The following is a 12,593-nucleotide window of genomic DNA, read 5'->3' on the forward strand; positions in this document are numbered from 1 at the left end:
GATTCATTTCATTAAGGAACGTGAAAATAAGAAATCATGATCTCGAAAATAATTCTTTTTTTTTTTTTAAGAAAGAGTGGGGGAGAGAGAGAGAGAGAGAATTTTTTAATATCTATTTTTTAATTCTCGGCGGACACAACATCTTTGTTTGTATGTGGTGCTGAGGATCGAACCCGGGCCGCACGCATGCCAGGCGAGCGCACTACCGCTTGAGCCACATCCCCAGCCCCTCGAAAATAATTCTTTAGGTTAAAAATCTCAGGAGAAAAAAACAACAATGAGTAAATATGAGTGTTAGGATTGGATTTAAAAAGGATATAGATGAAATAGATCAAAGAACTGGAGGTTCTAATACCTTAATTATAGAAAATGCTTTATAAGTTTACCCTTTAAAGAAAATCCAGAAGAAACTGAAGTTAACTTTTTAACTATACCTTGATTTTTCTATAATAAATAATTCCTAGTTGCAAAAGGAGATATTTAATAAGGTAAAAACAAAGGCTTAATCTCTGGTTTTTAATTGACAAAATGAAAAAAAAATAATGTTCATTTGTCATACAAAGGAGAATTGCAGAAGTAAATAAAATTTTACTTTGAAAATGTTATTTAATGAAGATGAAATATAAAATTAAAATTATAGAAAGTATTAAAAACTATGATTTAGGACAAAGTACTTAATTGTTCTGAGCACTGATTTCTTATATTTAAAAATGAAATGATGATACATCTGAGGATTCTGTAAGAATTAAGAATATACACTCCTAGTTCATTTACATTGCGCTCTATAAATGGTTTGGTAATAATTGTTATAATCAATTTCCTCCTCTTCCTCCTCCTCTTCTTCCTCCTTTTCTCTCCCTCTTCCCGGTGGTTCTCATCAACTGAGCACACCTGAGAAGTTGTTTTGCTCTCTGTCAGTTACCTGGGCCTGCAGTTATGTGGGAGATTGGCTCTCGTCTGATAGTTCATCTTGGCCCAGGGGCTAGAGCACCTCTCTTCTCTTCAAAAAACTTACTGTGATGTAGGCTTCTTGCAACCTGGTGGCATACTCCAGAGAGAGAGTTCCAAAAGTCAAAAGCTGCAAAGCATCTTATTTCTTAGCTTCAGGAACCACATAGCATCACTTCTCCTGTATTCTGTTGGTACAGTAAGTCAGGGGGCAAGCCCCGATCTAAGAGAAGTAGAAAGACTCCACTTTATGATGGGGCAATGATGAGTTACCACTGCAGAAGAACATGTGTATGAGAAATACTGTGGCAGCATCTTTGGAAATAACCTCTGCCACAAGTTACAAAAGAAACTGAAGTTTCTTTCCTGTTGTGGATGTGAAAATATTGCCAAATAGTATTGCTAAGTGAGAAAAATTAGATACAGAACAGACTATATATTAAATTAATATTAGTGTTGGAAAATAATATTTTATGTGTATTTTAAAAGTCTGTGAAAATATGCAAGAGATGAACAGTGGATATCTTTTGAGGTTGGAAATTAGTTGAATAGGGAATGTATAAGAGGTTTTTTACTATCTTTCTACACATTTTAAAAACAACTTGAAACTTCAAATATATAATATATAACTTAAATTGCTTTAAAATTTTAATTTACTGTAGTCCCAGTATTTAAAGGAAATTTAGAAGTAAGGCCTACAATCTATGTTAATTAAAATGAGAATCCATTCTGTTTATTTCCTAATATGTGGTCTTTAAGCTTATGTGTGAAAACTAATTTCCATGATGATAAATTCAGCTATTTAACCATTTTAAAACACCCAGCCCAAATCCTTGATTTTTATTCAGTTAACTATCTTTATTGAATTAAAGGAGTCACTGGTTCACATGTAACACTGTTTAAGAGAGGAATTGCTGAAACAGCTTTATGGCATATTACTATGTTTCATATTTCATGGAATTGTAACTTAAAATATATTGGTTTCCTAATCTTAGTATTTATGTATAAATAATATTTGAAATAGTGGAATTTGATAATTGAAAATAGTTGGACTAACCAAAGCTATTAAGAACATTAATTCAAAATGTATTTTTTTTTTTAGATTACTGTGCCATGCTATGAAGGACCATATAGTTCGTGTTGCAAATGAAGCCGAGTTTATTTTGAACAGACAGAGAGCTGAAGATGTACATAAACATGCAGAATTTGAGGTAAGGTTTGGGGAGTTAATTAAGTTGTGCTTTGCTGTTGTAAGAATCCCATTACTCATTTGTAACTTTACATAAGATTGTTTTTCTTTATTTAAAATTTTGGGACCAGGGATTGAACCCAGGACTCATTGATCACTCTAAGTCACATCCCCCATGTTTTATTGTGAGACAGGTTCTCAATAAGTTGCTTAGGGCCTTGCTAAATTACTGAGGCTAGCTTCGAACTTGCAATCCTCCTGCCTCCGACTTCTGAGCCACTTGGGATTATAGGCATGCGCCACTTGGCCATAAAGAATACTTTTAAGAAGAAATTTTTACAGAAAGGATTTCAGGTCTTCTTTTGAGAAGCTTTAATGAATGTCCAACAGAACACTAGTTTGTTTCTACCTTATTTACAACCTGAAGAAATCCCTCTTGGTCCAATGAAGGTATTTTAGCTTTACTCTAAGCAGAAGTAAAAAGTAACGAAAGGCAAAATAAATTTTATAATACAGTTACTGTTACTTTTGAGCTAACAAGCTTTATAAACCACAAGATAGACATGAGGATATCATGGTTTTTATGAACGACCTTATATAGGATTCAACAAATATAATTTCAGTGTTTTAAAGATAGCAGTTATTCAGTATTTCAGTTTATTCAGTATTTCAGTTCATTCAGTTTACAAAACTAAGTGCTTTTCAGACATATTCAGGTGACCTGACATTTGGCTTAGGTTGGACTCTCGGTGACCTTGAAAGTAATAAATAACTTCACCAATTTATTCTCCTGATGCAACATGCCAACAAGTGTGGTATGGCTTGAAATCAGAGCCCACAATTGCAGTTTTGATGAGGTTTTTATCTCAGTAAAGCAGCTCTCCAAGTCATACAAGTTGATGGACTAGGTCTAGTGATCTCTGACCCAGCCAGCTGAAAAGCATGAGACAGAAAATAGCTATTGTCGCTTTCATACACATAACCTCTGCTTCATTTGGTCAGATGAGACAGCAGGCACTTGTCTTATGGAATGGTAAAACCTTATTTGGAAAAAGAATACTAGATATTTTAAACTTTTTGATAAAAGTATAGTGACAGGTGTTTGTCAAAGGGAAGTTTTGTATCACTTGAGCAATAAAAATCATTGGATATTTATCAGAGTATCATGTTGTAACTTGGATGCCAAGAAAAAATTGAGTTATGTGTTTTTTGAAAGAATATGTTTGGGTATAAGACATGTCAGAACTCAATGAAATAAAAGTATTCAGTTAACTTTCAACTTCTGTTGGTAAATAAGATAAAGAATATTAACTGAATGTTTGCAGGATCAATTTTGAGGCAATCATATTCTCACTAAGAAAATCAGGATATTTTGTGAAGAAATAAGCAGATCAGTATTTGTCACTTGAGAACATTTAAAATAGATTTTCAAGCAACCAGATATTAGTTATGAGCTTTAATACATGTTTAAGTTAAGGACACTGTTTCTCAACCATTGTTATTGTTATTGTTATTGTTATTATTATTACCCTCTGAGGAATCATTTTAGACTTTTTTTTCCTAACTTCTCCCCAACCCCCAGAGAATATTTTACACCACTAACATGCTGTATGTCTGTTTGGAATCTTTCTTTGCATCTGTATGTAATACATTAAAAGAAGGTTTTTTTTTCATACCCCTACAAACACCAATTTATACCCTGCTAAGGGTGAGATCACTCCCATTATGAATTCATGGCCTAGAGTGATAAGAGGTTTTGAAAAAAGGAGACATGAAGAATTAATGGTTTATAGATTAGATATACATAGCATATAATGTTAATGTAAATCTGATTTTGAAAGAATTGGATGAATATTGTTTTTTAACACAAGTATTTACATTTGCTTTTAGAGCGATATTAATAAATGCATTGATTTACGTGTGTGTTTGCATAGTTTACCAAGCACATGACCTTGAAATTGTAAAAAATTTTACAAAAGTCATGACATTATACTAGGATTTTTTGATGGATTTCTCTACCCCTGTACAAGCCTAAAATTAGGAGAAATAGTATATTTAATTTTAAATGGGTACTTCACAGTTAAGTTTTTTTTTAACTTAATACTGTAATTGTTAAGGAAGAAAAATGAAAATTTAATTTTACTCTCCAATGAACTAATGAAATATTAACCTCATTACCAAGGCAGATCTTTGTACTAATTGGTGATTCCCTGTACAAAAAGATAAATTGGAAATTGAATTAATCCTTCATAGATTACTATAAGGTTATTTCTCTAAAAAATGATGACATGTGGTAGTTGTCTATATCAATAGACAAAAGGATTTGTTCAGATACCTTCTGTGAAGTAGATTTTTGCATAGTTATGATGAATGGGAATAGTTATATTTTCTCAGATATATGAAACTTTTTTATTCTTAGTTATATGACTTGTATTACACACTTGCTAATGCTGAAATTTTTAGTCAAATTGATCTGTTCAAAAAACTACTATATAAAAAATAAAACTTACATTTAAAGAGATTCTCCTTTTCATGTTTATATTGGATCTTTTTGATACACAAGGGATTCATGTATAAACTGTGTTGCTAATGTGAGCAAGAATACAGACAGCTGACATGACAACTGATTATTATGAAAAAGGAAAGATAAGAATAAGGGACTAATTCTCATGAGACCTTTTGAACACATTAGATTTCAAATTTGGAAAGGAACACCGAGAAAAATCTTGTCTTAGCTCCTTATTTTACATAATTGAAACGAAGTACAATGAAAAAAATGAAGTTTGCATAAAGTGTGAATTAAAATTCAGGTCTGCTGAATTCCCAAATCACTTATTTTTCTTCTATACCATGTGGCCATTCATGAAATAAAAAACTATAAATTATATGACAATTTTTATATTTATATGTGATTATCAGGAGCATACCTTTTAAGTGAGATGTGCTATAATGATTAAAATATCAAGTAGATTTTCCTTTTTAGGAAGCCATTTCTGTTTGTGGAATGATAGTTTCTGGACAACAAAGTTATATTTCTAGAACTAAACAGAATCATAAAAGTCTTTGATTACTTTGTTTAAAGTTAAACAAATTATTTTACACATACTTACAAAAGAACACTTTTACCAATTTGAAAGACAACTACATGTGTTCTTTAGAACAATATGATAGAAAATTACATTATGTGAGTTTTTCAGATTGAGTTATTATTACCTTTTCACTTACTGTTAGAGATCAAATCTTTTATACACCGTAAAAAAATTTTATTATTTTACATTGTATTTCTTTTCAGTCCCAGTGTGCCCAATATGCTGCTGATAGAAGAGAGGAAGAAAAGATGTGTGACCATCTTATTAGCGCTGCTAAACATCGTGATCATGTAACAGCAAATCAGCTGAAACAGAAGATTCTCAATATTCTCACAAATAAACATGGTGCTTGGGGAGCAGTTTCTCATAGGTGAGTTAAAATAAATTAAATGTAAATAACTCATGGGTTAATTGTCATAGTTGGAAGTAAAGCTGTGACTACAAACTTATTTAGAAAATATCATTATAAAATACAAAAAAGTTCTTAAATTTAATGGTTCTAATCTTCATTTGAATGATTTAGAAGAAAATCTAAACTTTTTAAACTTGTTCTAATGGAAATTATTTCCAATTTATAATTATATGTAACATAATAGAGAATATGTTTAGGAAAATATTTTAGAATTATTTCATATATAATCTGGGTTCAAGGCATAAGATGTGGCTCTTGTTTAAATAGTAGCAAGTTTTTAAAACAGCTATGACATTTATATTATTCTTAGTATTTCTTATATACAAGTTATAATTTGCTGTGGAGAAGTAATACATTCTTTTTAAGAGTTTTCTTTTATAATTTTCCATGAATACTTACTTGGGAAGGTTTTTCATCGAAATTTAGAATATTGTATTGAGGCCTATTTGATTCTTAATATTGAGAAGGATTTGTTTAATGTACATAGATGTTTCATTGTTTGGGATTTAAATATTCACCATCATTGTATCTTGTTGGTGTATGATTCCCTTACGCAGTATGAAATGACCTTCTTTTTCTCCTCTGATTAATCTTGGCTTGAAATCACTTTATTTCATACTAGAATAGCATCAAATGTTTGTTTATCAGACCCATGTAAGTGGTATATGGATGTCTTTGCCTGTGATATAAGTCTCTTGCAGCACAGTGTTAGAGTTCACTTTTTTAATCCAATCTGCCAGCCTATGTATTTTGATTGAATTTTAGATTATATAAATGATTTACTGTTATTATTGAGACAGGAGTTTTTATTTCGTGCCATTTTGTTTTATTTCTAAGGTTTAAATTGAACTTGATTCTCATTTAATTGACTATGGTGCTGGTTTTAGTTGTTATTTTTCATTTCTTCTTCATGAACTGTTTTGTAGACTGTGTTTAGTAATATAAGCTTTCTAGTTATGAATTATTTTAGCTTTTGTTTATCATGGAAGGTTTTTACTTCATCTTCAATTCTGAAGCTTAATTTTGCTAGGTGTAGTATTCTTGATTGGCATCCATTTTCTTTCAGAGCTTGGTATGTTTTATTCTAAGCCCCCCTCAGTTGAAAAATCAGCTGAAAATCTAGATTGGCTTACCTCTAAATGTGACCAGACATTTTTCTCTTATAGCTTTTAAAATTCTTTTCTTATTTTGTATGTTAGGCATTTTTTAAATTATGTGTCATTGTGTAGATCTATTAGGATTTTGTATATTTGGAGCCCTATATGCCTCCTGTATTTGAATTTCCATTTCATTCTTGAGATTTGGAAAATTATCTGATATTTTTTTTCATTGAAAAGTTTATATATTCCTTCAGTTTGTTTTTCAGGGCCTTCATCTATTCCAGTGAACCTTAAATTTGGGCTTTTAGTGTTATTCTAGATTTCTTGAATATTCTGTTCACGGTCTCTTAACATCTTTTCCTTATGGTCAGCTTTATTTTCAGGATTATATACAATCTTTGAGAACTGAAAATCTGTCTTCAAAGTGATGTAATCTATTGGTGATATTTTCCATTGAATTTCTAATTTGGTTTATTGATTCCTTCCTTTCAGGGATTTCCATTTGGTTCTTTTTTAGAATCTCTGTCTCTTTATTGAAGTGATCTTTCACTTCCTGTATTTTCTTTCTGATTTCATTTCTTACATCTTTTAGCTCATACGACAGCTTAACTATGATCTTTCTAAATTCCTTCTCTGACGTTTCCTCCATTGTGGTGTCAGTGAAGTCTGCTATTGAAGTATTATGGACTGTTTGTGATGGGTTTTTCCTTTGCTTTTTCATATTGTTTGTATGTCTACCCATGTATCTCACTTCTTCTTTTAAATGAAAGACTACTTTGTTATCTTCTTTTTCATAAGAGCCCTGAGTTGGATGAATATCCAGATACTGATACTTTAAGTGAGTGTATGACCTCTTCTGATCCCAATATCAGCACCACTTTAAGATATGCCACTGAACCTTATTTATCATAATTACTTCAGAACCAAGTCTTCTTCTATTCAACCTTTTAAGAGCCAAAAATGTGTTTCAGTTATTCTCCATGATCCCTCAAATTCAGACATAAACTTATAATAAAGTTCTGGAATAAATAAAAATAGTGGTTAAATTTAGTAAACTTACTGTAAGTGAGGGTTAAAAATGGTGAGGAAGAGAGACTGAGCAAAAAGAAGATGGAAAATAGAGAAATAAAAGAAGGAAAGAAGAAAGGAAGGAAGAAAGGAGGAAAAGATACAAAAAGATAATTTATGTCAAGGTATAATGGAGAAATAAATGAATGATTGGTATTTCAGGATATAGCAAATAATGCGAGAGGATGAGTATTGTGTAAGAGGAGCAAGTATAAACTAGAGCTTGGATAACAAAGATAGGAGGTTTCCTTCTATCTAATGCTTTAAATCATTGGATGAAATACTTTCAAATGGGTTGAAGGTACGATGTTGGCTATTATGGGTTGACAATTACTGTTTGAGCCAATTCTCTAGTTGCTTTGAACCTCCTTCCTGCAGCTTCTGGTTGTCAGCTCAGGGGCCTGCAGCTGACTACTGGGAGGGTGCAGTGTTGTGGGTTGGCTCTTCCTATTGTGTACAGTAGTTCAGAATGTAGGCTCTGGAGTGTCCCTGTGATTGCTATGGGTCACCATGTACCTGCTCCCCTCTACTGGATCCTTTTCATGATAGTGAAAATTCTGGTGGCTGTCTGTGAGTGCAGGAATTCTGGTTGTGGATTTTCTGTGGGTGTTCTGTAATACAAAAGTATTACTCCAGCCATAGCTACTCCCTGAGGTACTTTAGTAAAGGGTCTCAGATGGTTCACCTGGACTCTAGTTTCCACTACCCCAGATTGTGAAGGGCAGGCATTGATTCCCTATTATTCAGTCTGATGCAGTTTCCCTCGAGTGTCCAAACTATTCCCTGTCACTTGCCCGTTGTGATCATGGGTCAGGGTCTGTACCAGTTAAGGCTGGGATCAGCCCTTCCTCCTGCATAGACTCTGATAATTTACTGCTGGGTCTCTACGTCACTGGATATTCAGAGAACTTCCCTATAGTACAGTTCTAGTATCCCAGGGACTGTCTCCCCCAACCCAGGGTATATTCTCCCTAGTTCCAGTGGTCTGGGGCAGGTGAATCTGCTTTCCTTTGTTCAGGGCCAAACTTGCTTCCTTATTTTCTCTGACTGGAGCAAGTGGATGCTACACAGAGCTTTCTGTCCTTGCTTGGGTCACAGAGGCTGAGTGGGGTTAGAACTCCCAGCCCACGTGCCCTGTTCACAGTAAGGGGGAGACAGAGAGGGTTTCAGCAATTTTCAATTAGTAGTGGTCCTTCTAGAAGTTCTTTCTGGCTGGATTCTTAAGGGTTTGCACTGCAGAGGAGTTCCTTCTGGTTTAACTTGGGTGTGGGAAGACTCATTGCTATTTTAAGGGGGTGCCTGGTCGGTTTAGGGCTCCAGAAGATGGCTTCAGACCCTTGTCTAGTTTTATTTTCATGATTTGGTTTTAAGCTGTTTGTACTGTTTTATGGACCCTTCTGTTACTGTTGCACTTTAAATTTTGTCTGTCTTTCCAACAATTTTTAAGTGGGTAAGCTTAAGAAATTTTCTGCTCCCCTCTCTCTTTCTCTCTCTGTTGACCCTTCCTCCTTCTACATCCCCAGGTTCAGGTTAGGAGCTAAGGGACAGAGTTTGTTTTCTACTCTGGTAACCTATCTTCCAGCCTCTCCAAGTCTCAGACTTTGTAACATCATGCTTTAGAGCATTTATTTTGTCACCCACCTCTCAATTCTGCTTTTCCTTCTCTGCCTCATTTCTTGTTGTGAAGAGGTTGGACCCACTGCCTCACTTGCTTCTGCCATCTCCCCCTGTCCTTCAACTCAGCCATTAAACTAAATCTTTAAGCTTAAGTATTGTTTTTTATAATCTTCATTAGTTTTGATTAACTTCTAGGGCTCATCATTGGACCTCTTTTTGTTTTTATTTTACTCCCTCTCTAGCTAATTTTATGTAGTTTCATGGTTTAAAAATACTGCCGTATGTTGATAATGTTCAAATGAATTATAACTAGACTAGATCTCCCTCCAGTCTCCATTCCTGTATATCTGTCTGTCTCTTTGGTAGGTTCTCCTTGGATATCTAATACTCATCTCACTGTTGAGTTGTCAAAACGGAGCCCAGATTTTTCTCCCAGACCAGTTTCTCTTGTATTCTTCTCCATCCCAGCCAAGGAAAACTCTGTAATTACCCAGGTCATAAGTGTTGCTCTTAGCTTGAGTACTCTTCACACATTTCACCTTGAGCCCTTCTGAAAATAGTATTGATTTTTCAACACAATATATCCAGGGTGTGACTACTTCTCACATTACCTTCGATCAGCTTGGCCCAGGCCACCATTAGTTCTCATGTGATTTATGCAGCAGCTTTTGAATAGTCTTCCTGTATTTGTCCTTGTGCTTCTAAAGTCGGTTCTCAGCACAGTAGCCTAGTCCTTTTATTTAAAATATAGATCCATTTTCTCCTCTGCTCAGAAACCTACAGAATTGTGCTATGCAAGACTAGCGACTAATCACATGTGGCTATTCAAATTTAATTAATGTAAATCAAATTTTAATAAAACTTGGTGCCTCTGTGGTACTAATTGAATTTTAAGTAATCAATTACCACATGTTGCTATTGACCACCATATTAGATAAAATAGAACATTCCCATCATTGCAGAAAGTTCTTATTGGACACTGTTGCCCCAGGGACTTGCCAAGTCACTAGGGGGAGAAAAACACACTTTTTTTTTCTGTTACATATAAAAGGAACAATGGCTCAAAATATTATAGCTTTACTATCAGAAATCATGGAGACCAGGAAGAAAATCATCGACCTAGAATTCTATATTCAATAAAAATATCTCTTACAAATTAATGCAAATTATAAACATTCTCAAATAAAGGGAAAGTAAAGAGAATTCCTTCCCAGTAAACATGTTCTTTAGGAAATGCTAGAGCACATTCTTCAGGCACAAAGAAAACAAAAGCATAAAATTTTGAAATGAAGGAAGTTGTGTTGTTTTGTTTTGTTTCCCCACACAGTTCGAAGGCAGTAGGATAGAGAAATGATAATGTTTTTCAAATAATGCTAGAACAACTGAACACTGATAGGCAAAAATTAGAACTTGACCTAAACCTCACTCCCTATGTGAAACTTAAAGTACATCCCAGACATAAATATAAAATTTAAAACTTAGAAGAAAACATAGGAGAAAATTTTCATGACCTCGCTTGGTATTGGCAGTATTATTAGTAAAAGCACATAAGTCTGATCCATAAAAGAAAAATCACAGAATGGACTTCATTAATATTAAAAACATTTTATTTCTGTGAAACATTTTACTGTTGACAGAATATTACATTGTCAAAAACTGGGGTAGCCCAGACTAGGAAAAAATATGTGCAAATCCCACACTTTACAAGATTATTATGCAGACTGTATAAGGTACTTTCAAAACCTAACACTAAGAACAAACACTGCAATGAAAAAAGCAAACAAAATATTTGAGCAAACACTTAACCATAGTGTGCAGATGGAAAATTAACACATGAAAAGATACCAATATTCTAGCAGTTTTCAACAGTTAACAATTGAGTGAGGATTAGAGTAGAAAACGCAATAAGAAGGAGATTTTTGAGACAATAGGACTATGGTATATTTTGAGTGTGGGAGTAGTTTCATAATTCTACACATTTACATTTGTTGAGATTTATACAACTGTAACTAAAAAAATGAATTGTACTGTATGTAAATTAACCATTTTAAAAACCTTGAAAATAAAAAGTCTGGAAAAGTCTTTAAAGATAATACCTTAGTTGTTAACACTAATAACTACCAATCCAGCCTCAGCAATGGTGAAGTGCTAAGCAACTCAGTGAAGACCCTATCTCTAAGTAAAATACAAAATAGAGCTGGGGATGTTGTTCAGTGGTGAGTGCCCCTGAATTGAATTCCCATTACCCAAAAAAAGAAAAGGGAAAAGAATTGCAATCAAATATATAATTCTTAGTTTAAACTTAAATTACAACTCAGATTATCTGTTATTTCTACACAAACACTGATATATTGAAAATATGTAAATTTTCCTTTACCGACAACGGAGACCTATAAATTAATTAATTTTCACTGGATATATTTTGTAATATGTATCCTAAATAAATGTATCATTCTCTAATAAAATTTATGAATTATTCAGGAAGGGAAAAAAACTATCTCCCAGCAATTTTAAAGTAGTTCATGATGTCACAATTTTAATTAGGAGTATTTAATTTTTGAGTTCTACAGTGAAAAAAATACTATTACACGTTTTGGTGCTATGTATATTGACAGCAACTAGATTAAATTTTCTTTAAGAGAGAGAGAGAATTGTTTTAATATTTATTTTTCAGTTTTCAGCGGATACAACATCTTTGTTTGTATGTGGTGCTGAGGATTCAACCCGGGCCACACGCATGCCAGGCAAGCGTGCTACCGCTTGAGCCACATCCCCAGCCCCCTAGATTAAATTAAGTAATATACTAATTATGATCTCAGTAACACTGTGACACCTAATATAACTCCCCCAACCTCCACAAAAAATACAATTTAAAAATTTGCTTAGAAAATGAATATATTTGTGTCATAGCCCTTATTTTTAAATGGCTATGAAGCTTCGGAGAATGCTATGTTATACTTTCATGATGTCTGTGTAAATGAATATGTTCAAATAAAAAGTAGTATTTTGGGGTTGGGGCTGTAGCTCAGTGGTGGAGTACTTGCCTCGCACATATGAGGTACCAGGTTCGATCCTCAGCACCACATAAAATAAATAAAGGTATTGCATTTATCTACAACTAAAATATATATATATATATATATATATATATATATATATATATATATATA

The 12,593-nt window shown here is 33.3% G+C and overlaps 1 protein-coding gene across 13 annotated transcripts in view; it reads left to right on the forward strand.

The window, feature by feature from the left end:
• Positions 1-12,593, forward strand: part of Nbea (neurobeachin) — a 646,499-nt gene that overhangs the window by 362,952 nt on the left and 270,954 nt on the right. For all 13 annotated transcript variants that reach the window (XM_048800828.1, XM_048800832.1, XM_048800829.1 and 10 more), the window contains 2 exons: positions 2,051-2,159; positions 5,430-5,596. In XM_048800828.1, coding sequence (XP_048656785.1) covers positions 2,051-2,159; positions 5,430-5,596 — 276 coding nt within the window. The remainder of the gene's footprint in view (positions 1-2,050; positions 2,160-5,429; positions 5,597-12,593) is intronic.

The sequence above is a fragment of the Marmota marmota genome, unplaced genomic scaffold, assembly GCF_001458135.2.
Source record: "Marmota marmota marmota unplaced genomic scaffold, marMar, whole genome shotgun sequence".
In the NCBI taxonomy this organism is placed as follows: domain Eukaryota; kingdom Metazoa; phylum Chordata; class Mammalia; order Rodentia; family Sciuridae; genus Marmota; species Marmota marmota.